General features: G+C 42.7%; 1 protein-coding gene across 5 annotated transcripts; it reads left to right on the top strand.

The window, feature by feature from the left end:
- On the top strand, positions 1-27,613 carry LOC123608025 (TBC1 domain family member 7). 5 transcript variants are annotated; one of them, XR_006717043.1, is made up of 11 exons: positions 8-229; positions 2,058-2,177; positions 3,180-3,260; positions 6,616-6,803; positions 12,591-12,728; positions 20,980-21,125; positions 22,464-22,593; positions 23,636-23,907; positions 24,531-25,087; positions 25,822-25,950; positions 26,846-27,613. XR_006717043.1 is itself a non-coding variant. In XM_045497387.1 (8 exons), exons 2-8 carry the CDS (start codon positions 2,066-2,068, stop codon positions 23,720-23,722), a joined length of 882 nt encoding a protein of 293 aa, XP_045353343.1. In that variant the 5' UTR covers positions 1-229; positions 2,058-2,065; the 3' UTR covers positions 23,723-24,114. The 5 variants fall into 5 exon arrangements, 2 of the variants coding, with proteins under 2 accessions (XP_045353343.1, XP_045353344.1); XR_006717044.1 differs by having other exon boundaries at positions 24,970-25,087; XR_006717045.1 differs by lacking the exons at positions 24,531-25,087; positions 25,822-25,950.

The following is a 27,613-nucleotide window of genomic DNA, read 5'->3' on the forward strand; positions in this document are numbered from 1 at the left end:
GCTGACGTCACGTCCGGCGACGGCGGGGGCGACGGGGCGCTGGCTAACCGGGCGCAGGTGGCCCGTAGCCTCCCTCCGCCCCGGGGGCCGCCCTCGGGCGCGCCCGTCCCCTCGGCGGCCTTCACGTCGCCTCCCCTGCCCGCCGGCCGGTCAGCGCGCTGGGCCTGGTTTCCGCCGCCTCCCCCCGGACCACTTAGTCTCAACCCGGGTGTGGTTTCCACTGCTAGAGGTGAAGCATAACAGGGAGAGTGGGACCTGGGGTCGTGGAGCAGGGTGTGTTGACTTTTCCTCAGGTGGACGCTCAGGGGCCGGCGTGTAAATTACAGGATTTTCCTCCGGGAGGCCCTGTAGCCATCGTAGTGCAATCTGAGAATCGTGTGTGTAGGTAACGGGCACCGCACCGCCCTGCAGCTGTTTGCTGCTTTTAAATAAATCCCCGAACTCATTTGGCGTTTTAGTGCTTTGGAATTTTTTTTTAAATTTTTTTAATGCTTATTTATTTTTGAGAGAGAGAGAGAGCGAGCATGAACACGGGAGGAGCAGAGAGATAGGAAGGCACAGAATCAGAAGCAGGCTTCAGGCTCAGAGCTGTCAGCACAGAGCCCAACGAGGGGCTCGAACTCACAAACCTCGAGATCACGACCTGAGCCAAAGTCTGATGCTTACCCGCTGAGCCACCCTGGAATTTTTGTTTTTTTTTTTCGTTTTTGTTTTTGTTTAAAACGTGTGGTCCCCAAAGCTCAGAACCCTTTAGAATGTCTCCTTTTTAACGAATCTTTACCTTTCCTGAGACCGAAGGGGTGCAGAGTTTTCGATAAGGAAGACCTTGGCTTGTCTGGAACTCAACCCTCCCTTCCTCGCTGGGGACTTGTCAGGATTTCTAAAACCTGAGGATTAGACTCCTTTTTGCACTGACATTTTAAGTATTTGATTTCAGGCAGTGCAATACTTTCTGAAAAAATGCCTTACATCCATTTTATTCTTAAAATGCCAACCTAATCTCACCTTTCCCCCGATGTCTTGCAGTCAGTCCTATGAACGTTATTGTGAAAGAACCTGACACCGCTGAACTTTTTGAGTCCCAATGCCAGATTTTAAGTCGTTATTCTGTCTTCAGTTCTGTGGCATCGTTTATTAATAGGCTTCACTCCTGCCCCCCTTCTGGTTTACAATTCAGTGCTGTTCGTCGCTTGTGGGCTCTGATTTCGATAACTGCATTTGATAGGATTGTGTTTAAAGGAAAACTAAGTGAGAAGCTTGTTTTGTTGTTGTTGTTTTTACTTTTTTTATAGTTTAGTTTTTTATTTCACAGAATGCCCATTTGAAAATATGGCTAAGCAAAAGAAAGGAAATCACCCAGAATCCTACTACCTAAAGACACATTGCCAGCATTTTAGAATATAGTTTCATTTTTTTAATGCAGAATATTTGTAAAAACAAAAACAATTCCTAGTGGAGACTGTTTGGTAACCCCTTTTGTATGACGTCTTGTCCTCGTATTTCACTAGTGTTTTTTTTTTTTTTTCCTTCTTTTCTTTGAACGTGTATAATGGCCAGGAACTCCCATAAGTAAAGTAGGAGCCTTAGTGCATGCACCTTGTGAAATCTATTTTAGCAGCGCAGAGGACTTTAGTTTTATGTCCTGGTTTTTGGCCAAGGAACATAGGTGAGGTGGTGTTAGTTGTTTAAAATGAGACATTTAGGGGCGCCTGGGTGGCTCAGTATTTAAGTGACTCTTGATTTCAGATCAGGTCATGATCTCATGGTTTGTGAGATCCAGCCCTGTTCATCTCTGTGCTGACAGCGTGGAGCCTGCTTGGGATTCTCTCTCTCTCTCTCTCTCTCTCTCTGCCCCTCCTTTTCTCTCTCTCTCAAAATAAATGAATAAACATTAAAAAAAAATAGATAATGTTGAGTCCTATGCAAAGGCAGCCAGTTTATTTTAGTATATTGAATTCGTGGGAAAGTTTGAGAAAATCATTGGAAAAGTTCCCAAATTGTCCAGTCTCTGTTTTTAAGCTCACTCTTTCCCTTTCCCTACTCTTTCTCTCTCCAAGAATGAAACATGACTGAGGACTCTCAGAGAAACTTCCGTTCAGTGTATTATGAGAAAGTGGGGTTTCGTGGAGTTGAAGAAAAGAAATCATTGGAGATTCTCCTAAAAGATGACCGGCTCGGTGAGTTTTACAAGTTAGATTGCGGTTATTGGGTTTTAGTCGTCCCAGCTGTCCTGAAAGAAGTGGTATCTTAAAAGACATTCAGAAGTATTTGTGACCTGCTGTATTTTTTAGTGATAGGATGACAGGTGAATGGTGTATTTTGGGAGAGGTTATGGATTTTTCAAGCTTCTATTTGCTGAGGCTGAGTCGGATGTCTTTGAAAGGACTGTTAAGAAGGCTGTGGTATTTCTTCTCATATTAGACCCATATATTTCCTCTGTTTTCAGAGCTGTTATCATAGCTTCTGGGTAAATTCATAACTCTCCCCACGATTTTTCTCCGATGCAAATACCGTGAGACTACATTATGTGTTGACATCTTAGTTGCTTTGTAGTAATAATAAGGTCTGTTCTGCTGACTAAAGTAAAATAAACTGAACCGTAGGTAAAAATAGTACTTTATATGCATAGAATGCTTCTTAAATTTCAAAACCATTTCCCTCCTGATCTTTGTGTTTTAAGCATGGCTGGAATTTGACGAGCACAGGGAATTGAGGTTCAGGACAGTTGAGTGTGGTTTATTGGAGAATGTGGGGATCTAAGGGCTGACCATGCCATTCACTAGCTCTGCTAACTAAAGTCACTTAACTGCTTGGGGCTTCAGTTTCTGCAGCTTTAAAACAATAACTACCCAACAAGCTTGCAGTGTGGATTAAATGAAATTCTGTAAATAGTAACTACTGCTAATGTGACACAGGGAATGTAGTAATGTATGCAACATGCATCTCCTAGGCTGTGAAGCACTGATTGTTTTCAAGTAGCCAGTTGGTGAAACACCCGGGCTAGAAATCAGACCAGTGTTGCCTTTTCTAGATTTACTGACTGTAGTGGACATCCTCTGGAGAAATGTCTTACTGTACTTGAATTAAACAAACAAACAAACAAACAAAAAACCGAAATGCACTTTCGCGTCATCAGCATAAAAAGTTTCTAACCAATTGTTCTTTGTTTCTTTCTCTAGATATCGAGAAACTTTGTACTTTTAGTCAGAGATTCCCTCTCCCGTCCATGTACCGTGCGTTGGTATGGAAGGTGCTTCTAGGTATGAGACTCAAGAGTTGGAAGATTTATCTTCAAAAATGTTGAGTGATGGGATATTTGTCATTCTTATCAGTCAGGAAGGAGAGGATTCTTCTAGGCCCTTTGCTGCATATTGGGCCTAATGTCAGGAGACTGAATTATTGCTCACTGTGAAAGCCTTTAAGAAGGGGATTTCAGTAGCAGTACGTTAAATATTACTCTATGGGCATCAGTAATAATAGAAGAGGAAGCAAGGTGTGTTCCTGAAACCAGGTGCGGGGAGATCATTGGACTGGAGAAAGAGGTGGCCTGGGCTTCACTGTCAACTGGGTAAACCTGAGGAAGACCCGGGCTAGGCCTCAGCTCTTGCACCTGTAAAATGAGGTTACTGAGCTAAATTAAATTAACTCCTAGGTTGTGGCTGTCAGTTTGTTATTTCTGCGATTCCCAGCTCTAGGGGGTCTAACTTCCTGATGAGTGCTAGCAGAGTCAGAAAGAAATGGAGGAGTTTTTACTTCCTAGAAGCATAAATGGATACATTCCAGTGACGAGTGGCTGAAGGAGAAGGAGAAATGCGCCTGCTCAGTTTCTGTGGGAGAAAAAGTGTATTAGGGGCCACAGGTGACTGGCCTTTTGAGCCAAGTGTTTTTTCCTCGATTTCTGCTGGGCCTGCTGATGCTTATAATACCTGTCCGTTGCCATCCTCCTTTTCTTTCTTCCTTAAACAAACAAACAATTCGAGTAATCGCCAAATTCTCCTGTGAGGTAGGTATTAATATCCCAGTTTTGCGGATGGGGGAAAAAAGACTGCAAGGCTGAATCCCTTGCCTGGGGCCTTCTAGTCTGTAAGTGGCAGAGCTAGGATTCGAACTTAGGTTGGTGGAGCCCGTTTGAAGGTAAGATAGACTGTCGGCCTCGTTCTCTTTCCAAAATGTACTGTATTTGCAGGACTTGAGACATCTGCTGTCCTAAGTCTGATTATGTGACGTGGAGGCAGCGAGCAAGCATTCTAGAAAGCGGAATACCTTGCTTTGTTGTGCCTCCCGCCCGTCTCTGAGCACTCGTGTATCTGGTGGGTAGCAGTGCGGTTACTGCCCAGAGAGCAGGTATCAACTATTTTAGCTTTTCTTACGTCTTGAGCCTTTGTTCTTAAATCTTAGTGTTTCCAGTGGCCATCAAAATAAGTGCATTCCAGGGATGCTGACACTCTTCCTGCTGGGAAATACTATGTGTCTTATTAGTTACTAACACCAGTGGATTGGGTGGGAGACATACAGTTGTGCTTTGTGACACCTCGAGAGTGTCCAGGCTTGTTCGTCACCCCTGTTTTCTCCACTTGTCTTTACCAGGTAAGTCTTTGTTGTTATTTTTGTGGTAAAGACACTGGAGATTTGGAGCCGCCATGCCGTGCAAGGAGACAGGCTGACTCTTCCTAGAACAGGGGTTGATTACTCAGGGACCTTGTCAGGCCTGCTGATACCATTTCAGGTAACGATCAGAACTTTAGAACTAGCTCTTTGAGGTTGAACATGGGAGGCACTGTGCTGCCTCAAGTAGTATGAGGAGGGTGTAATTACAGCTGTTTAATCTTTATTAGCCCAGATTTGGAGGACATGTTAGTGTATTCCCTTGGCTTTTGCGGAAGCCTGGTACGGAACTCCAAAGCTAAGGTAGGTAAAGCTTTCTGTCAGGACAAAGAGCATTTAAGCGAGTTAGGTTCTGATGTTAACATTGCGTCATGTTAGCTAAAGTCTCTTGTGCTCACCCACCTTTTGTTTTCCGGACTGTTCTTTAGCATACTGTATCTGTGGTGTTTTCTACTAAAAGGGTGATCCTTATCAGATGTACGCTAACACTTAACGCTAGTTTAGTATGTGTTGTGTACTTTCGAAGCACTTTATATAATTTTTTATTCATTACACCAACTGTATGACACATATTATTAGTCTCATTTTTCAGATGGAGAAGCTCAGCCTTCTCTAAGGGGCGATTGAGTAAGTGGCCGACAGACGTCCAGCCACTTAATTGTAGAGTTAGAGTTCAAACCCAGGAACTTGGACTCCAGAGTCCATGTTCCTGTACAGTCTTGTTACATTTAATGAGGCCGGAATAAATACGGTTTTTTTTTTATAGCAGGATTTAGAGCCTTGAAAATTCATTGTCAGCGTTTTACAAACCTGTTTGACCCTGGCATCCTTCTTTTCATGCGGGCTTTTAGGGCTCGTGTTGTGCAGAGGACGCTCGGTGAGATGCTTACCCATCCCATTTCCCACCTCTGACAGCTGAGGAAACAAGTTCCCAGAGAGACACTTTGAGAGTCCTGGTGTTCTCACACGTGGGACTAGAAACTATGTTTGCTAAAAGCCTGTCCGGTGCTCCTCCCACTATGCTTTTTCCATGCCATTTGTTTGTAAAAAAGATGGTTTTTGCCCCCAAACCTCATAGGTAGGCATGTTTAAATGAGTCAGCATGAAATGGCATCAGAATATGATGTAAGGTGGTCTCATCAGTGAAAATCAGAGATTTCTGTGGTCCCGAAGCTAGGCTATTTTGTGAGCAAGTTTTGATCATCGGGGAAGGGAAGGATTTGATACGTTGGTGCTGGTCCTGAGATGAGGGGCCTGTATGGTTAGCTAGGGCAGCCATAACTAAATACCACAGACTGGGCTGCTTAAACAACAGTTTATGTTCTCTCAGTTCTGGAGACTGAGAAATCCAAGATCAAGGTGCTGGCTGGTTTGGTTCTTGGTGAGGCCTCACTTGGCTTGTAGATGGCCACCATCCCAATCTGTCCCCACATGGCAGAGAGAGAGACAGCAAATGTATCTCTTCCTTCTCTTGTAAGGGCCCGAGCTCTGTTGGATTGCAGTCCACCCTTACAGCCTCATTTAACCTTAATCTCCTTCTAGGCGCTGTCTCCACATTTAGCCACACTGGGGTTGGAGCTTTAACATCTGCATTTTTGGGGAAGCAGTTCAGTGCATAGCAGGAGCAACGTGCAAAAACTGGAGACCGGTCTGTAGGAGCCGAGGGTGGCCCCGGGCTGACAACCATACATTTAATTAAATCGTCTTGATGATTGATGTGGTTATCTTGAGTTTAAGTGGCACACTTACTCAAGGGCTTTATGATGCCATTTCATTTCTCTTAAATATCAATGATGCAGGTACCATTGAAATAATGATAGTACTTAAAATTTAAGATTGTTTTATAGAGAGAATTTCTAAAACAGAATCTGTATGGTAACTAAATATCTGTGTGATTCTAGTCTGATTGTAATAGGCAGCTTCTCACTTGATTCTCTCCAATAAAGGGGCGATTTGGATTTGCATCTCAGTGTTTTTGCACTTTCTTTCCCCCCCTCCGTCTCCATATAGGGATCCTGCCTCCACACCATGAGTCCCATGCCCAGGTGATGTTGTACCGCAAGGAGCAGTACTGTGACGTCCTTCACGCCCTGAAAGTCGTTCGCTGTGTCACTGAGGCCACGCCTCAGGTTGAAGTCTATCTCCGCATGTACCAGCTGGAGTCTGGAAAGTTGCCTCGAAGTCCTTCCTTTCCACTGGTTAGTGGTACTTTTGTTTAACACTTAGTTCAAGTCTAGACTGTCCCATCCTGCTAGCATTTGACTACATCATATTTTACCTTAGAAACTCTCAGTGGCTCTCCTCTCTCTGGGCAATAAAAGCAATACATCTTTCCCTGGCGTTCGTGGCCCTGCACATTCCTACTCAATCTAATTTTTTAAAATACATTTTATTTTGAAATAATTGCAAACTTGCAAGAATACTACTAAGAATTCCTGTATACTCCTTACCCAAGTTTCTCCATCATTAATATCTTACCATGTTTGCTTTGTTGTTTTCCCTGTGTTATGTATACATATTTTCTTCTAAACCATATGAAAATAAGATGCAGACATGATATTCCATTACTTGAAATTCCTTCAGTATATACTTCCTAAAGAAAATAACACTCCCCTGGGTCACCACAGTATAGGATAACCATAGTATAATCATTGAAAACAAGAAGTTTACATTGATACAGTATTAAGATCTGATCTTCAGACTCCATTCACATTTGACTAGTTGTCCCAATAATGCCCTGTATCACCAACCAACAAAAAGTTTTGTTCAGAACTTATCAGACTTTCTTACCAAACTTTCACCCACTAGTTTTAACCTTTGTTGATGATTTAAAAAATATTTTAAGTGTTCTAACTCTTCATTTAAAAACCATTTTAGAAATAGAAGAACTGGCAAAAATAGTATAGTGTTCCCATGTACTTTTACCTAGTGTCACCAAATGTTTCATCTTATATAATTATCAAACCCATAAAATTAATCGTTGATAAAATACCATGAATCTGTAGACCTTACTGAATGTCCTGCTGCTTTCCTTTTCTGGGTCTAGAATCCAGTGTGGGCTCACAGGTGGCATTTATTGCCACATCTTCGTCTCCTTTCATCTGGAAAAAGTTCCTTGGTCTGCCTGTGATGACCTTGACACATTTGAAGAGTACTGGGCAGTAGAGCGTGTCTTAGTTTGGGTTCATTTGTTGTTTCCTCATGATTAAAATTCGATTATGAATTTTTGGCAGGAATACTGCAGAAGAATGATACTTAATTACTGTTGCTGCTAACTTTGACTAGTTGGTTAAAGTGGTGTCGGCCCTTTTTCTTCAAAGTAAGATTATTATTTTTCCTTTTGTAACTAAGAAGTCATTTGTGAGGAGATGCTTTGAGACCAAGTCAATGTCCATCCACTAATGATTCCTGCCTGAGGTAACTTTTACTGTGCTGGTTGCCAGATGGTGATTTTCTAACTGCTTTTTTCTTCTGCATTTATTAATTGGCATTCTTTTATAAGGAAGGGTTTTCCCTTCTCCCTCATTTATTTATTTATGCCAGAATGAATTTATGGTTTCCTCTCTTATTCAATGGCCTGAAATCCATTACTCCTATTATTTACTTGATGTTCAGCTTGTCTCAGATTAGGCCAGTGGGAGCCCCTTCAGATCGGCTCCTCTCTCTTTATGTTAAGTTCCCATCGTTTTGAGCATTTCTGTACTTTCCGACACAAAAAGTATTCCCAACCCATCTTGTATTTTCTCTACCCAAGCCCCAAATCAGCTGTTTCCGTGTTGAATCAAGTGTGGTTTTACAGGGCAGCGGATGTTCTCGTGTTGTGGCTGGTGTGTGGGGCTTCTAGGTCCTGTCCGTAGACAGAGCTGGGACACATGTGCACCTTCGCTATATAGAATCACTCACACCCATTCACACACACCTAGGTGTGTTTGTGTGTCTGGCTCTGGGTGTTGGATGCCGCCCGTTCACACTGATCCCTCTGGTTCCGGTCCAGTACCACGAGTGCCTCTAGCCTTCACCCTCCTGTGTGTGCAAGTTCCTTGTCTGACAGTTGCGAATATGAAAGGCTCCGGTCCCCCTTGGTACACTTACTGATCTGCTTGTTTGTCTCGGAACCAGCCCTCGCCTGTAGGCCCCAACCTGCTTTTTAAACTTCCGTCTTCGACAAACCTTTACTCCAGTTACTTGGACTGCTTGCTGTTCGTAAAGGGAAAAGAAGCGGAAGAGGAGAAGTTCAGGCAAAGGAATGATGATAACTCTTGGGCTTTGGCTATTTTAATGCAGTTCGAAATTCATTTTCGGCGTTTTAACTTTTTGTGTCTGTATGTGGCTAAAACACTGCTCACAGTTGGGATTTGCCTGCAAGCTGTGCTCTTCAATAAAACATTTTTTTAAGTTTGTTTATTTTTGAGAGGAAAGGGTGCATGCCTACGTGTGTGCACACGTAGGGGAGGCACAGAGAGAGAGACTCCCGAGCAGGCTCACACCATCAGTGCAAGCCCGATGAGGGGCTTGAACTGATGAACCATGAGATCATGACCAGAGCCAAAATCCAGAGTCAGATGCTCAACTGACTTAAGCCACCCAGGTGCCCCAAAGCTTATTATTTAAAAAAAATTTTTTTTTTTAATGTTTATTCTTGAGAGAGAGAGGGAGAGAGAGGGATGGAGGGGGAGAGAGAGAGAGCGCACGAGCACAGGAGGAACAGAGAGAGGGAGACACAGAATCTGAAGCAGGCTCCAGGCTCTGAGCTGTCAGCACAGAGCCCAACACGGGGCTCCAACCTACGAACCGTAGATCATGACCTGAGCTGAAATCAGACACTCAACTGACTGAGCCACCCAGGCGCACCCCCCCAAAGCTTATTTTTTTCATTGCAGTTTACAGCCTACCAGTCAATATAGCACTTTGAGAGTTTTGACTTATTCATTCTTTTTGAAGTTAATGATGTGGTTCCCACGGATAGAGCTTAGGTTGTTGTCCACTTTTGTTAAGTTTATCAAGAGAGAACTGAAAATAATTGGAACTCTTAACAAACGTCTTTAAACTTTGCTTACCTCTGACAAAGCGAAGTGGATAGTTCTCTGTAAGTTCTTAAATTATATATTAAATGAGGTTAGACTATTAGTTCAAGAAACCTAAGTGATGGGTCTCATCCCTACTCAGCTTGTCCGTGCTCCAAGCCAACACCTCTACTGTGGCCTGTGGCAAGTGTGACCTCTAAGTGTTGGTGTTGGCTCTGTCCCCACATCTCCCCAGTCATTGAGCCCCACGCAGCCTCTTTAGTATTCCTGTATAGCAGAGTGCGTGACAGTGCTCGACACAGGCCTGGGAACACGGTCGAGGACATTGGTCCTCCTCCCTGGCCTCTCAGACCGTCCTGGAGCCAGTGAGCTGCCACATTCGGGAGCCCCCGGCAGAGTGTCCAGTATTGGGTGGGAGTCTGGGAAGGGAGTCTCCCTTCTTCTTTCTCTTCCTCTGACATTAATTAAATGTTAAGAAAATGTTATTTTCTGCGATTCTCTTACTCTTGACATTTTCTAGAATATTAAGGAGTTGAAAGGAGACCTAAAATGAAATGCTTTTATTAAAATAGGAATTTTGACCACGAATAGCCAAAACAATCTTGAAAAAGAAAACCAAAGCAGGAGGCATCACAATCCCAGACTTCAAGCTATACTACAAAGCTGTAATCATCAAGACAGTACGGTACTGGCACAAGAACAGACACTCAGATCAATGGAACAGAATAGAGAACACAGAAATGGGCCCACAAACGTATGGCCAACTAATCTTTGACAAAGCAAGAAAGAATATCTGATGGAATCAAGACAGTCTCTTCAGCAAGTGGTGCTGGGAAAACTGGACAGAGACATGCAGAAGAATGAACCTGGACCACTTTCTTACACCATACACAAAAATAAACTCAAAATGGGTGAAAGACCTCACTCAACATAAGACAGGAAGCCATCAAAATCCTCGAGGAGAAAACAGGCAAAAACCTCTTTGATCTTGGCCGCAGCAACTTCTTACTCAACACGTCTCCGGAGGCAAGGGAAACAAAAGCAAAAATGAACTACTGGGACCTCATCAAATAAAAAGCTTCTGCACTGTAAAGGAAACAATCAGCAAAACTAAAAGGCAACTGACAGAATGGGAGAAGATATTTGCAAACAACATATCAGATAAAGGGTTAGTATCCAAAATCTATACAGAACTTATGAAACTCAACACCCAAAAAAACACATAATCCAGTGAAGAAATGAGCAGAAGACATGAATAGACACTTCTCCAAAGAAGACATCCAGATGGCCAACTGACACATGAAAAAATGCTCCACATCACTCATCATCGGGGAAATACAAATCAAAACCACAATGAGATACCACCTTACACCTGTCAGAATGGCTAACATTAACAACTCAAGCAACAACAGATGTTGGCGAGGGTGCGGAGAAAGAGGATCTCTTTTGCATTATTGGTGGCAATGCAAGCTGGTGCAGCCACTCTGGAAAACAATATGGAGGTTCCTCAAAAAACTAAAAATAGAACTACTGTACAACCCAGCAATTGCACTACTAGGTAGTTATCCAAGGGATACAGGTGTGCTGTTTCGAAGGGACACATGCACCCCCATGTTTATAGCAGCACTATCGACAATAGCCAAAGTATGGAAAGAGCCCAAATGTCCATCGATGGATGAATGGATTAAGAAGATGTGGCATACGTACACGATGGAGTATTACTTGGAGAGCAAAAAGAATGAAAGCTTGCCATTTGCAACTACATGGATGGAACTGGAGGGTATTATGCTAAGCGAAATTAGAGAAAGACAAATATATGACTTCACTCATGTGAGGACTTTAAGACACAGAACAGATGAACACAAGGGAAGGGAAGCAAAAATAATATAAAAACAGGGAGGGGGACAAAACTCGTAAGTGTGGAGAACAAACAGAGGGTTGCTGGAGGGGTTGTGGGAGGGGGGATGGGCTAAATGGGTAAGGGGCATTAAGGAATCTACTCCTGAAATCATTGTTGCACTAGATGCTAATTTGGATGCAAATAAAAAAAAAAAAAATCCTGGAATGGAAAAAAGGATATTGGTGGTGGTGGGGGGGAACTAATAAAATCCAAATAAAGCATAGAGCTTAGTTCATAAAAAAAACAAAATGGGAATTTTGATTTAACTTGGAGCTTTTAAGAGGAATAGAAAGATGCTTTTTAGTTTGTTTTTAACACTAAAATCCTTTGGCTGTTAAATCCTAGATGAAAACATAATTTTGTGTACGATATGGTGTTTGAAAACAAAATAGGTTTTAGTAGATTCTAGTTTTTATAAGATTACCTTGTTTAAATTTACTTGAAGGTTTATGTTCATATTTTGAGTATTGACACAATGTTTGAGAAATGCCATTTTTCTCATTCCTAAAATTCTGATTCTAGGGACACTTTAACTTATTAGTTGCTTAAAGACAGAACAAAATTCTGAAGGTATGTATGAATGCTTTCCAATAAAGAAAATGCTTTATTAGTCTTTTTGGAGTCATCTGATTTTTGCAAATTACTGTATTAACAGATGTCTCCGGTTACTGTTTATGATATTTATCACATCCTTTTGGAAGAAATTCTTTTCTAGCCCTGAGAATATTTTTGGGTGGAGAGAGCCAGCACTTTGCTTATGATTTATGTTTTCTTTGATGACCTTAAACGTTAGAAAGTGGAAGATCTCTGAGTGCTTAATCTGAAACTTGGGCAGTCATGAGCACCACTGATCCAAATAAATTTCTCTGGTTACCCAACCTTATCTCCGCCTTAGTCTTCTGTTTAGTCATGGACCATGTGCTTTTCAGTTCCACTTTGATTTATTAATGCAGCCTCTTCAAAAGTTAGGGGGTAAGGTTTCATTTTCATCAAAGAAATATGTATTCCTCTCTTCTGCTGGCTTCCGCCCTTTAACCAGAGATTTATTACTAATCTTTCAGGAGCCAGAAGATGAAGTATTTCTTGCCATTGCCAAAGCCGTGGAAGAGATGGTAGAGGACAGCGTCGACTGTTACTGGATCATCCGATGCTTTGTGAACCAGTTAAATAACAAGTACCGGGAGTCTTTACCCCAGCTGGTGAGGGATGCTTTTCTTTCTCTTGAGGGTAGCGGTGGACAGTGGTACTAGGGACATAGCCTTACTTCCTGGTGCTGCTGCAATTATGAGCGGACTCTCTACAAACTGTTTTCCGTAAAAGGTCAACAGTAACTGTTTCCAGATGGTCTCTGTGTGTCTGTTGCAAACACTCAGCTCTGCTGTTGTTGCACAGAAGCAGCCATTGACAATGCATGAAAGAATGGTCGGGTGCATCTGGCCTGCTGCAGGCCATAGTTTGCAACCTCTGCTCTTTTGTATTCCTTACCCTGGTCTGGAATATACTGGATTTATCTAGGATTGCCTCTCTGTTACTTAAGGTTTACGTTTGGCTGCATATAACGGATAGCCTAAATAACAGAAGCTTTATCTTTTTCTCTGCTGTAACCAGAAGTCTAGAGGGAAGGCAGTCCAGAGCGGGTGCCATAGTGCCATGATATCTGCGGGGACCCAGGCTCCTGTCCTTTTGGTCTGGCATTCTTAGGTGTGACCCTTCTTCCTCCTCTGTTCACAGATGGATGCTAGAGTGACAGCCATGACATCTATGATCTGAGATGGTAGAAAGGGAAGGGCAAAGACAAAAGGGAAGGAGTGGAAGGGACAGCCAGTCAAGTCTGTCTTCCTTGGACACACTTTCCTTCTGCACCTCTGTTAGTGGCAGGACCATGGCACCCGGCCACCTCTGTCTGCAGCAGAGGCTGGGATCACATTGTGATCTCCTGTGAAAACAGGATTCTGTTACTGAAGAAGGAAAGGTGACTGGATGTGACAGAGGCAGCCTGCTGGCGGCTGTGCTCTGACCCGCAAGTCCAGAGAACTACAGCCACTTGCTCCGTCAGCATAAGCCAGTGGCTCTTTGCCATTCTCTTTTTCTAGTTTTTTCCTTTATTTCTCTCATTTATAAAAATGAGTGTCTTTTTCTTTCCTTTTCTTTTCTTTTTTTTAAATATAATTTGTCAAATTGGTTTCCATACTGAGAACAAACTGAGGGTTGATGGCGAGTGGGGGAGGGGAAAGTGGGTGATGGCTGTTGAAGAGGGCACTTGTTGGGATGAGCACTGGGTGTTGTACGAGTGTCTTTTTCTTAAATCAGTGACTTGTTCCATTAGAAAATTCTTTTGAAATCAGTGACCGTGATAGTGGCTGCAGGGCCAGATGAGGGGGCGCTGACGGAGGCTGACTGAGCCCCGAGGATAACTGTGCTGACTACAACAGTTACCGGGGCAGTTGGCAAGACCCTTCAGCTTTGTAGAGCACTGTTACAAGAGTATTTTCTAGATTTCAGTTAAGTAAAATTTGATTTTCAGAATTTTAAAATTTAATTGACTTAGTATGATTTCAATAAAAATAATTCAAACACGGTGAGGGAAGCATAATGTTGGCTGCCTAATTAAATCAAGAGATCCAGATTATACCATGATTTCATTAGCTTTTCTTATTTCGTATTGGAGCAAATTCAGTAGCATTTTGCTAGTTTATGTTTAAAAAATTCTTTATTTTTTTTTTAACGTGTACTTATTTTAGAGAGAGAGAGTGCGCGTGCAAGTGGGGGAGGGATAGAGAGAGAGGGAGACAGAATCTGAAGCAGGCTCCAGGCTCCAAGATGTCAGCAGAGGGCCGGACGCAAGGCTTGAACTCACGAGCCATGAGATCATGACCTGACCCAAAGTCGAATGCTTAACTGACTGAGCCACCCAGACACCCCCCAGAATTCTTTATTTTTGATAACACAAGTAATAAGTACATTCTTGAAGTATTAAACAATCTGGATAAATCCATTGTTCCCAAAGATCTGTACCAACACCTCCTTATCCCCTACTTTCTAAGAAGTAAATATTGTCATTAGCTCAGTGTATATATCCTATACTATCTTATGTACATTAGGATGGATGGAATGCATCCATGCACACACATATGTACACAAATATATACACATATGTCCATGTAATGATTCATGTATTTATTACATGTATAACTTTAAAAAATACATAAATATTACAACATTGTTCATATGGTGCAACAATTTTTTTTTTTTTTTTGACTTAATGTCTTGGAATACTTTCCACATCAGTGCAGATCAGTAGTGTTCAGCCTTGACTTCCTATTAGCGCCACCTGGGAGCTTTTAAAAACTTACCAGTACCTTTCCTCCACCCAAACCAATTAAGTCAGAATCTCTGGGGGTGGGTGGGGCTCAGAATTCTATGTTTTAAAAAGCAGCAGGTGATTCTCAAGTATGGCTAGGGTTGAGAGCCACTCATCCAGAACCACCTTTTATTTTCCTCTTAAAAATGTGATATTATTGCCTGTTAAGAATTTGCCATATTTTAATATAACAGATCTGTGTTGACAGTCAGCATGCCCTTGTATGTGATCCTTTAAACATATATGTTTTTGTAGGTCAGGCACCTATAAAGGGATTGCTCGGTTGAAAGATGTATTTAAATTTTTTAATTGCCAGGTTGCTCACCCAGAAGGCATATCAATTTTGCTTCCCACAACAGATTAGAAGATTTTATGTTTTCCACTCCATTGCCAATACTTGATGGTATCAGTTTCTTAAATTTTTGTTAATCTGATAGTGAACATGGTCTCCCATTTTAATTTACATATCCTCATTTTCTAGTGAGGCTGGGCAGCTTTGCATATGCTTATTAGCCACTTGTATTTGTCCACCTTTCTATTTTGTTTGCATCTTTCTTTTTAATTTGTAAGAGTTATTGATATGCTCTGCATTTTTATCCCTTGTTACATATGTTGACAATATTTTCTCCCTGTCATACAGAGATTTTTCAGTGTTGATACAATTGGATCTGTCGATATTTTTCTTTTGCTTTTTCTTATTTAGGAAGCCCTTTCTAATTCCAAGATTAAAACACAGGTTTTATTTTGAAATTTTTATTTATTTTTTTAGAGAGAGAGGGAGAAAGCGTGCTTTGTTTAGAGAGAGAGAGAGAGGGTATGTGCCAGTGGGAGTGAGGGGCAGAGGGAGAGAGAGGATCTGAAAGAGATTCCATGCCCAGCATGAAGCCTGATGCAGGGCTCGATCCCATGACCCTGGGATCATGACCTGAGCCAAAATCAGGAGTCGGATGCCACCCAGGCACTCCTAAAAAACAGATTTTTAAAAAACTTTGCTGTAACTTTTAAAAATATTTATTTATTTAAATTTATGTATTTATTTTGAGAGAGAGCATGAGCAGGGGAGGGGCAGAGAGAGAGGGAGAGAGAATCCCAAGCAAGTTTCGCACTGTTAGCACCGAGCTGGATGCGGGGTTCGATCCCATGAATCAGGAGATCATCTGAGCCGAAATCAAGAATCAGACGCTTAACCAGATGCTTAACCGACTGAGCCACCCAGACGCCCCTAAAAATATTTATTTATTTATTTATATTTTATTTTATTTTATTTTTTAAATTTAGTTTACTGTCAAGTTGGCTAACATACAGTGTATACAGTGTGCTCTTGGTTTTGGGGGTAGATTCCCATGGTTCATTGCTTACATACAACACCCAGTGGTGATTCCAACAAGTGCCCTCCTCAGTGCCCATCACCCATTTTCCCCTCTCCCCCACCCCATCCTCAGTTTTTTCTCTGTATTTAAGAGTCTCCTATGGTTTCTCTCCCTCCCTCTCTGTTTGTAACTATTTTTTTTTTACCCCTTCCCCCATGGTCTTCTGTTTCTCAGGACCACATATGAGTGAAAACATACCGTGTGTGTCCTTCTCTGCCTGACTTATTTCACTCAGCATAATACCCTCCAGTTCCATCCACCTTGTTGCAAATGGCAGGATTTCATTCTTTCTCATTGCCAAGTAGTATTCCATTGTGTCTATAAACCACATCTTCTTTATCCATTCATCAGTTGATGGTCATTTAGGCTCTTTCCATAGTTTGGCTATTGTGGAAAGTGTTGCTATAAACATTGGGGTACAAATGCCCTTATGCATCAGCACTCCTGTATCCTTTGGGTAAATTCCTAGTAGTGATATTACTGGGTCATAGGGGCAGATCTATTTTTAATTTTTTGAGGAACCTCCACACTGTTTTCCAGAGTGACTGCACCAGTTTGCATTCCCACCAGCAGTGCAAAAGGGTTCCTCTTTCTTCACATCCTCGCCACACTGTTGTTGCCTGAGTTGTTAATGTTAGCCATTCTGACTGGTGTGAGGTGGTATCTCATTGTGGTTTTGATTTGTATTTCCCTGATGATGAGTGATGAGCATCTTTTCATGTGTCTGTTGGGCATCTGAATGTCTTCTTTGGAGAAGTGTCTGTTCATGTCTTCTGCCCATTTCTTCACTGGATTATTTGTTTTTTGGGTGTGGAGTTTGATAAGTTCCGTATAGATTTTGGATACTAACCCTTTATCCCATATGTCGTTTGCAAATATCTTCTCCCATTCTGTCAGTTGCCTTTTAGTTTTGTTGTTTCCTTTGCTGTGCAGAAGCTTTTTATCTTGATAAGGTCCCAATAGTTCATTTTTGCTTTTAATTCCCTTGTCTTTGGAGATGTGTCAAGTAAGAAATTGCTGTGGCCGAGGTCAAAGAGGTTGTTGCCTGTTTTCTTCTCTAGGGTTTTGATGGTTTCCTGTCTCACATTCGGGTCTTTAATCCATTTTGAGTTTATTTTTGTGTATGGTGTAAGAAAGTGGTTCAATTTCATTCTTCTGCATGTTGGTATCCAGTTCCCCCAGCACCATTTGCTAAAGAGACTGTCTTTTTTTCCATTGGATACTCTTTCCTGCTTTGTCAAAGATTAGTTGGCCATACATTTGTGGGTTCAATTATGGGTTCTCTATTCTACTCCTTTGGTCTATGTGTCTGTTAAACCTTTTAAAATTTAGTCCTTTAATTTGTGAAGGGATTTATCTTTGTGCTTGACATCAGACTCAGATTTGACTTTGTTTATTGGTTGTTAACTGCAATAAACCTTTTTCCACTTTCTCTTTCTGTTTGACAGTTATTAAGAATGTGCTTCATGCCAGGAAGTTTGCTTTATTAATGAAAACTTAATTTTAACGCACATCTTTGTTTTTATGGGTGAGGAAACTGAAGCACAGAGCAGTTAAGTACCTTGCCCAAAGTTAAACAATTAGGAAACAGAACTGCCTACCATTTACAGTGTCGGTTCATTCTTATTTTTCACAGATCTGAAATGCCACCTTTATTATATACTGGATTTTCATATATACTTATATCTCTTTCTAGACTTTTTTTTCCTCCCTCAAGCTATATGTCTATTCCTGGGCCCACACCATATGAGTCATTTAATATAGCTTCCTAGTATGTTTTGGTACCTGGTGGGGTAAACTCCCTCATATTGTTGTTCTGTTTCAAAAGTGCTCTGGCTGTGCTTGAACTCTTTTTGCTTTTTAGAAATGAATTTTAAATCAGCAAGATACTTAATGCCTCCTAAGTTGATTTCTTCATTTTCAAAAGAGAGGTTTATTTTAATATGTATGTTTATAGTATCCAGCACATAGTTTTAAATTGTTATGAAGCTTTTTTTTTAAAGTTCTTCAGAATGTGTAAGAAAAGTTAAATTTCCTTTGCGTTGCTGTTTGATTTACCCATTTACTTGAACTTTTCTCTTTATTTAAACTGTGTTTGGTCTACCTTAAAATTTGCATTACTGTGGTTAGTCGACCTCTTCTTCCTGGATTTTGTTAAAGGAGAGTTTTTATAATCTTTCCTATCATCATCAGGTTTTTGTTACCAACTAAAGTGGTTATCACAAAGCACAGCTTGGTTTGTAATCCTAGCGAAATGCATATGCAATGGGCAGTGATGGGTTTTTGGCATCAGAAGACAAGACTCGATCTGGTGATGACACATTGATTATGTTGTGGTATTCTGATTCATAGGCTTACATCACAGCCACTCCCTTCTCTACAAGCTTTAGGAATTTCTGCTCTTTGACAAGGTCTCTCCAGCAGGGAGAAGATAAACCATCCTGTGATGTGGATGGCCTCCCTCGTTAATCTCTTTTCAGAGCAGACTGTCTGTAAGCCATTTCAGACTTAATTGTGTGTAGTCATTAAAGTAAGTGAGTTTCCTTTCATTGCCATTGCTGTGCTTGTTAAGCCAGAGAGTGTGCAGGTGCGTGTGCGCACAAGCTGGGAGGGACAGGAAGACAGTCGGATGCTATACGATCTGTACATTATCAGTAGTGAGTATAAATGATCTTTATATCCTTCGTTATTCTTTACCGTATTTTCGAGATTTCTTATAATGAACATATTATAAATCAAGAAAAAATGTTTAGAAAAACTTAATAAGACTGGCAAAAAGATGTACATTGAGTGATTATCAACATGTTGACAGGGACGCCTGGGTGGCTCAGTGGGTTAAGTGTCCGACTTTGGCTCACGTCATGATCTTGTGGTTCATGGGTTCGAGCCCCGCCTTGGGCTCTGTGCTGACAGCTCAGAGCCTGGAATCTGCTTTGGATTCTGTGTCTCCCTCTCTCTCTGCCCCTCCCCACTCATTCATTCGTATTATCTCTCTCTCAAAAAAAGATGTTGATTAATGTATTTCAGCATTTCATTTAATTCATGATATTCATTTACTCACAATTCTGTGTTGAGTGCTTACAATGCTGAGTAATGTTCTAGGTACCAGAGTACTAGCAGTGAACAAAATAGATACACAGGCTCTGCCCTTAGTGAGCTGACACTGTGGTGAGGGAAAAAGGTAATGGTTTAAAATTTTCACTCCTCCCTATCTATTATTTGTACTGACTTTTAGATGAGAGTTTGTTTGCTATGGGATGTAACATATAAATGCGTGATATATGTGTTTTCATCCATGTTTGTGAAAAAACATTCCATTGGCAGAACCAACGAAAATTCTAGAATAGGATTTTAGAGGTGAAAGGCGAGGACAAGAGTCCTTTGACTTGTACTTTGGAGAAAAGCTTCTGGTTTTGGGGGAGTTGTGTGTAGTGTTCTTGAGAAGCTCCAGGAATTATTAGGTCATGTAGGAAAGTTGGTTAAACAGAAAAAATTCGAGATCCCCTGAGAGAGGAGAAAACTGGGCCCCATATTAATATGTGGGTCTCTCTTTGCCTGGTTCGCTCCTGTCATTCTTTATAATCCAACTCACATGTCACCTTTCTGGGAGACTGTTGATGGCTTCTAAAAGCTGGGTTAGGATTCCCACCTCGACGTGTCCAGCATCCTGTGCTTACCCCATGATAGCTTTATTACATGTTTGTCTCAAGCAGACTGCAAGCTCCTTGGAGGCAGGGGCTTCGTATTTTCTTTCCCTCTGTTCCCTGTATGTAGCATAGTGTTTGCTGTAGTGAACATGGTAAGAGATATGAATTACTTCTTTGGCTGAGATGCAGATATTTAGGAAAATAAACATTTGTATTTGCTTAGGTGATATGGGATGTGGTTGGTTTTTTTTTTTTTTTTTTTTTTTTTGGATAGGGAATACAGACTTCAGAGTTTGCAGAGTTTGACCCCCAGGCTCCATTCTTGGCCAGTGGACTCTAATTGCAGCGGCTTGTGCAAGGTGGATTTGGCTGGTCTGGGAGCCAGCTTTGTTAGCTCTCCCAGCTCCTAGAATTGGCTGCTGCTTAACCTTCTGTGGGAGAGGCTACCAGATAGAATCTAGGCTTTTCGTTACCTTCCTGTTATTTCTCTGCCTCCTGAGAGTTCTCCTGCACGTGGGGTTCAGAGTAGTTCCTCCTGTGGACGTCTCTTGTAGGAGTGTCTTTGGCATGGTGCACAGCAGTGCTCAGCATGGGTCGGCATCGGTGTGGCCAGGGATGGGTAGGCCCATTTCACGTCCAGCTCTTTTGGTCTAATTTTTCCGAACCCCGTCTCCCCGCTTTGGTCCCGCTCTGTTTCTCTGATCTTACCCTTTCCCCTTCCCCCTTTTTCCTGAGTATATCATCTACTCTAGAGCAGCCAGGAGTGTTATGGGCTGTTCTTAGTTCCCCAGAACAATTGAATTTTGCTTTGGACTTTGACCTTCAGTTGAACCTTATTAGTGCCGTTAGCATTGGGGTAACAACCCGGAAAACCCCTGAGCCCCAGAGTGTTGATTGCTCTGATGGTGCTGACCTGGGAAACCTGCGTCACTAATGACTTGGATGAGTCTGAAATTTTGTTTTCTAGCACTTACTTGCAGTCAGCATGTACATTTTATTCACCACAGGCTGTAAGATTGGGTAATGTTATGTCACAGGAAACGAGTAATCTCTCTTCCTCTTTAATCACTAGCCAAAGGCTTTTGAACAATACTTGAATCTGGAAGATGGCCGACTGCTGAGTCATCTGAAGACGTGTTCTGCGCTGTCCAAACTTCCTTATGATCTCTGGTTCAAGAGGTGCTTCGCAGGGTGCTTGCCCGAATCCAGTTTACAGAGGCAAGTATTTCATGGATGTTCTGAAGGCCTGGAGTCAGAGAAGGGTCCTGGTTTTTCACATGATCAGCCTTCAAAGTATGAATTTGCTTTAGAACAATACCATAGTTTGAAGCGAACTTCTCTGGCAGACAACAGAGCAACACTTGATTCTACTTATTATTTATACAGTTAGAAATACTAGAACGTTCGTAATATTAATCTAATATGAATACAAATTGATGTTAATGCTGGAAATATTAGAATGTAACATTAGAAAACTTGAAGGCCCTCAATATGCTAGATGCTGTAGGTTATTCACATCTGAAACCGTCTCTAGGAGTACATATGGATATAGGCTTTCCTTTGCCAGAAATGTGGGGGATCCTAATCCCAAGCAAACCTTCCTATTTCTTAGTTCCATCATGGCATCTTTAAAGTAGGTGGAGGCAGGCAGAGAGCTAAGACTCAAACTCCGTTCTCATTCAGGCCAGATACATGCTGCCAGTAGTTCAGAGCCCTGGGCCTTCCCGCTCAAAGACCGTGTGAGGTGGTTGGGAGGGGAGGTGACATACAGAGGACATCACAAGACAGTACGTGACTAAGCACAAAGAGTGTAACACCAGCTTGAAGAATTACCAGAATAATTGTGTTTAGAGTGGTTGAGATCAATAACTAGCTCCTTAAGCTCTTAGAGAAGTTTTAGGAATTTGAACCACTGGAACCGTTGCACCAATCTTATTTCAAATGATGCTTTTGTTTTCCTTAGTATTTAATGATTATATTAGCATTACACAATATTAGTGAAATCCAAACTTTGGTTTAAGACTTTCCTTCCCTAGGGGCACCCGGGCGGTTCAGTTGGTTAAGTGTCCGACTTCGGCTCAGGTCATGATCTCACAGTTCATGAGTTTGAGTCCCATGTCGGGCTCTGTGCTGACAGCTCAGAGCCTGGAACCTGCTTTGATTCTGTCTCCTCCTCTCTCTGCCCCACCCCTGCTCGCACTCTGTCTCTGTCTCTCTCTCAAAAAATTAAATAATAAACATTGAAAAAAAAAAACAGACTTCCTTTCCCTAAAATGTCAGTTTTAAAACATTAGGGAATGGGTGTTTCGTAGATCCCTTGCAGAGCAAGTACCTTTTAGTGATTATTCCTTCTTCCCTTCCAGTGCTAATTGTGTCTGAAATAAGTTTCAAATGGCTGATTTATTTTGTTGTTTTTTTGATGATTATTTCATTATAGCTTTTCTCTGAAGTTTATACTTAAAAGAAGTAATTTGGTTTAATATTGTAATTTGAGATGTTTAGCTAAACATAAATTTCACACTCAAATGATTTTATTGTATCTTTTTGTTTTTATAGGGTTTGGGATAAAGTTGTAAGTGGATCCTGTAAGATCTTAGTTTTTGTAGCTGTGGAAATTTTATTGACCTTTAAAATAAAAGTAATGGCTCTGAACAGTGCAGAGAAGATAACAAAGTTTCTGGAAAATGTAAGTATGCTTTTTTCAAATTTGATTTTGAATCTAGAAAGGAAGTCATTTGGGAAGCCAGATTTTTTTATTGCATCACATTCTTTCTCTGATATTTTTACATTATAAGAAATGCTTTTTCCGCTTGGAAAAGTTTAGCTTAAAGTTGGTCTGTGGATTACAGTTTGCATTCTCTCTTTGGGGGATGATGGTCTGAGCAGTGAGACCGTTGTCATGTGCACTGAAGACTAGAGTCTCCTCCCCTGATGTGACTCTCAGAAGGCTTGTTGAGAAAAGGAAGAGGTGAGGTCTGTCATGTGAGGCTGAGTAATCCTTTTTAGTGGAAAGGAAGCTTGATGGTTTTTGGGGGGGGGGGAGCTTATAAGCCTTTTCATTACTGTTACTGTCTCTGGTTGAATCCCAGTTGGGTTTGTTAATGTGCTTAAGTATATACTTAGTGCATGTTGGAAAAGGTCTAAATGAATCTCTGTGTATCTTAGAATAAATAAACTTAACTAGGCGAGAGGTAAAAGAGATTCATGGATGAATGAATCTGGATGAATTTCACTGGACCCCAGGTCTATTCTTCTTTTTTAAATTGGTCACTATTGACATTTGAATAGTGGCCTAGTAAATAGTAAGTACTAAGTGAACGTGTGATGAGTAAATGAATCATCAGCATTGTATTGGTGGCTAACAGTGCCAGGGCCCATACTAAGTATTTCTCATGGATTCTCCCATGTAATCCTAAACAGCCCTAGGAAGTGAGGCTGTCGTTTGCCCCATTGTGGAGATGGGTTGTGAACTCGGGCAGCTTCGGTAACCTGCCCAGGGGCACACGGTGGGCAAGGCAGGTTTTAAACCCAGGCGGTCTGTCCAGAGCTCCTTAGTGTGTCCTCAGGTGGCCCGTGAAACAAAGATCCTGGCAGCAGCCTTTTATACGATACTCTCTGGCAAGTAGTGGAAACTCCGGTGGGAATTAAGTGCTCTGCCATAGTGAATAAGGGACATGATGAAGTTATAAACCCTGAAATTTCACAGAGACTGGTTTGCTTGTCCGCAGATTCCCCAGGACAGCTCGGACGCAATCGTGAGCAAGGCCATCGACTTATGGCACAAGCACTGTGGGACCCCGGTGCACTCAGCCTGACCACTCCCGACACGTGCACGGCCTGCCAGGTCCCCCCTGAGCAGTGTGCTCTCAGGACACGGTCTACTAAACTCATTGAAAATAGGGTTCTGCTTTGGCACTCAAAGCGTCATTTTTTCCAGTAAAATGATTTACGACACCTGGTGACGTCGTGTTGTGGAGCAGCATCTTTTGGGTGCACAGAGGTACAAAGTTCAACTCTGAATAGCATTTCAAAAGGGTTATTTGAAAATGCCTCTCTGTTTGCAAAGCAGTTCAGTCAGGGTGAGCGGGTGCCACGGTAGGCAGTGTATAAGCAAGCCCGCCCTGCTTCTGTCTCATTAGCACCACGCTTGTTACTTTCTAAGGTCTATTTCTGGAATAAAGAACAACTTCCTTTTGTTGACAGCTCAGATTCGGCTTTTGTTCGTGCAGTACTTGTTGAAATCTAAGCCGGCTGCTTTCTGAGGCTTTGTCTTGCCAAATCGGTTTAAATAAAAGCCTTACTTTTTTTTTTTTTCTCAGTTTCAGTTGGAATGAAACAGTTATTGAACAAAACATGTCTAAATTTACCTACTAGGAGAGAGAGTGCTTGCTGATGTCCTGCTGGACTCCTGCTTCTTCCTGATGGGTCATTCAATGTCGGGTGGGCTTTAGGGAGCACTCTGCCACCTAGAATTGGAATATGAGAAGTGGCGGGTTAAGTAAGGTTAACAGCTAACAGGCCTGGGCCATATTGTGCCACGCGATGGTGACTGTTCATTGAGCAGTTACGGGCATTGAGAGTGGTGAGTGAGACGAGGCCCTGATTCAGCTGCCAGACCTGCAGGAGCCCGAGGGGTGAGTTGGACCCTGTACCCAGAAGAGGAGGGAGACCATGAAATTATGGAGCTATAATTCGGACAATTCATTCCTTCCCTGATGTGTAAGATAACTGTTGGGAAGAAACTCAGAACGGAGTCGACTCGTTGAAACCAGCTGGTACTTCTGTATAGTAACATATCCAAGAGTGTTTCATTTTTAAAACAAAAAAATACACCCAGAAGAAAACTTCTTAAAGCAAAATGCTGCCTACAGTTGATGCGTTGCATTCATTCAGTGACTGGTTCTGCCCCCAAAGAACTTTCCAGCCAGTTGGAGATCTGAGAGAAAACACGTAAGAAGGGATTCCTGCTCCAGTTGTCTACTATTTGGAGATTTTGGGGGATATGTGAAATTCACAGACAAGTCCTATAACAAAAATAATTTTATTTCTATTGAATTTATAGCCACATAACATTAGTACAACTTTTTAGTAAAATGCAGATTATAAAGCGATAGTGAATTTCAACTTCAGAAAAAGAGGAAACAGAATTAGCAACCTCTCAACAAGAGGATGGTTTCAAGGTATGTGCTCTTGCTTCATCCTGGTTTCTGGGGGAAAACTGGTAAGCCACAGAGCGGGTATGGGGGGGAGAGGGGCACAGGGGGCGCCTGGGATCCTTGGGAGGAAAGAAGCTCAGGGGGCAGGGGTATTCCTCTTTACAACTTAGGGGAGGGTCTAGATACACTGAAGGGAAGACTGTTACTGTCCTACGAGGGGATCAAAACAGAAGTACTCTGCAAGTATCTTCTGTCACAGCAGGTTGGACAAAACTTTCTGGCTATGGGCTGTGGCCTGGGGGATTTTCTTTTAAGGTGAGTCAATGTGATACCATCACCAGTTTTCTTAGAAAGCCAAATGGCTCATCTCAGCAGCAGGGTTTTTTAAGGCCCCCAGTGATAGAATAGGTGAGGGTCCAACTTCATTTTGGTATCAGAATTTTATCTTGCAGAGAGCCTAAGTATTTTGAAAACGTTTCTGCCCACTGCCTTTGGTGAGAAGGACAGCTCCTGATGAAAATCCGCCCATATTCCCATTATTCAAAACTTTCTGCCAGGATACTGCAGAATTTCCCCTCTGTTACAGCTCAGGGTTCTTGTTGTAACCAAAACTGTTTCAGCTAATACGTGGGGGCTCTCCCTCCCTGTCCCTTGGAAAATTAATTTAACATTGTTTAGGCTTAGTCCTTCCCTTCCACAATGTCTTAGCGCGCGCACACACACACACACACATTCATTCATTCATTTATTTTTTACAGTGTCTTCATAAACACAGATGAAAAAGCTCTTAACTCTGCTAGGAGATACTGAGGGCCATTGGACGGTTGGGGGTGTGTGGCTTCTGCCTAATAACGGATGGAATCAACACATTGTCCACGGGCTTGTGGGTGTGTGTCTGACTTTACCTCAGTAAATGGGGTCAGGGTTCATTAGAGTGAAGTGCTTTTGTTGTTAACGGAAAGTTTGCCTGAAAGTCATGGGGGGACCCTCAAGTCATAGGATGTGTAGGAAGAGCCCTGAAGGCCCCCATCCTGTTACATGCCTGCCGCCATGTCTTGACTTACGTAGGAGTCCGTCCTTGGTTCTGACTTGTCCCCCCCGTCACGTGGTCGTCACGTCCCCGCTGTGAGGGGTTGATTTGTTTTCTCCCTAAAAATGAAGGATCTGGAGGGAAGTCCATGAGGATGAGGAGGGCAAAAACAGAGCATATATGCCCTGGACTGGCCTCTTGCTCCAAGTGACAGCCTCTGCCGGGGCCGTGAGATTTCGAGCGGGAGGCGAGCCCAGACTTCGGCAGCCAGAGGTGGTCTCTGGGAGGCTGGGGGTGTGGGCAGCCGGTGGGTCCTCTGGCTCAGCGTTTTGCATCTGCCGGTGGTCACACAGGATAAGCCGCTTTTGTCTTCAGCTGGATGTTCTGGGTTTGGAAGGACCAGAGGACACTGCCCTTTGCCTTGCCAGAGAGGGGAGTGTGGGAATTTTTGCAGCAGGAGTCGGTGGCGTTCCCCCCGGTGGATGAAACAAAGAGCTGTTTCTCCTTTACATGCTGTGCCAGATGAAACTGCTTGTGGCTCTTGGCAGCAGCCTCACCTCCCTAGGTCTGCTGTTGGCTTCCCCACAGTCGGCGCCAGGTTGAGTGGGAGGGAGGGCTGTGGGAAGGAAGAGGGGTGGTCAGAATGGAGGGAGCTGGGAAGTTTCCTGGAGGACCACAGGGTGGGGTGGGGATGCCTGCCTTTTTCCTGCTTTCCTGATCAGCTCCTCCCTCTCCTTTTTGGTTTCTTTCAGCCTTGCCTTCTGGAGGTTAAAAAGTAAGTGGACAGTTAGTTGCCCGGTGAGGTGAGGATTCCCCACCTTGCTCCTGGGAGCCGGTCTTACTGTAGGGTAACCACAGGAGGAAGCTGGAGAATGTGATCTGAGAAGAACATGGGAAAAATCCTTCAAGCAAGCAACTTGTCCTGAACGGGCAGAACTCCAAATAGAGTATCACAGTGGGTGCTTAGTGTTCAGACCTCAGATCCCACCTGAAATGGAGGTACGAACGTGTCGTTTACCAGGAACTTGTGTGCACACACGCCAGGGACCGCAGGCTCACACGCTCGCCTCTTGCCACTGACCCCCCTGTTCAGTACCTCCCACCGCCCTCCTTCTCCCGGAGGGTTAGCAAGTAGCAACCTGGCATTTGTAGCTTTGGCGTCTCTCTTTTCCCACCTCTGCCTGCACTCGGGACTTAATGCCGTGAAGGTTTGTGAGGGAGGCAGCGAGGAGGAGGAGAGCTTTGGACAGTTCACTTCCAGATGTCAGAAGGCTGCCCTCAACGCCATGACGAACGTCCGTCCCTACCTCCCCTTCCTCCCCTTCTCCCCCTTCCCTTCTGTTTGGTTCGTTTACTTTGCTAGTAGTTCTCATTCAGTCATTGAAATCGGTATGAACACACTCCTAATTATGGGCCAGGAACTGAGCCGAACTGCTGAACGAGTCACGGGGTGTCTGACCTCTTGGAGATTTTAATCACGCGGGGAAGACAGATAAACGAAATTAAACAAGCCCAACGCA

Source organism: Leopardus geoffroyi, chromosome B2, assembly GCF_018350155.1.
Source record: "Leopardus geoffroyi isolate Oge1 chromosome B2, O.geoffroyi_Oge1_pat1.0, whole genome shotgun sequence".
Classification (NCBI taxonomy): domain Eukaryota; kingdom Metazoa; phylum Chordata; class Mammalia; order Carnivora; family Felidae; genus Leopardus; species Leopardus geoffroyi.

What these genes read in the sequence shown, in the direction of transcription:
- LOC123608025 (XM_045497387.1), top strand. Translation starts at nt 2,066, where the DNA reads ATGACTGAGGACTCTCAGAGAAACTTCCGTTCAGTGTATTATGAGAAA. An exon ending in CCTAAAAGATGACCGGCTCG is followed by an intron (nt 2,178 to 3,179) that starts GTGAGTTTTACA and finishes TTCTTTCTCTAG; the next exon opens with ATATCGAGAAACTTTGTACT. An exon ending in GAAGTCCTTCCTTTCCACTG is followed by an intron (nt 6,804 to 12,590) that starts GTTAGTGGTACT and finishes CTAATCTTTCAG; the next exon opens with GAGCCAGAAGATGAAGTATT.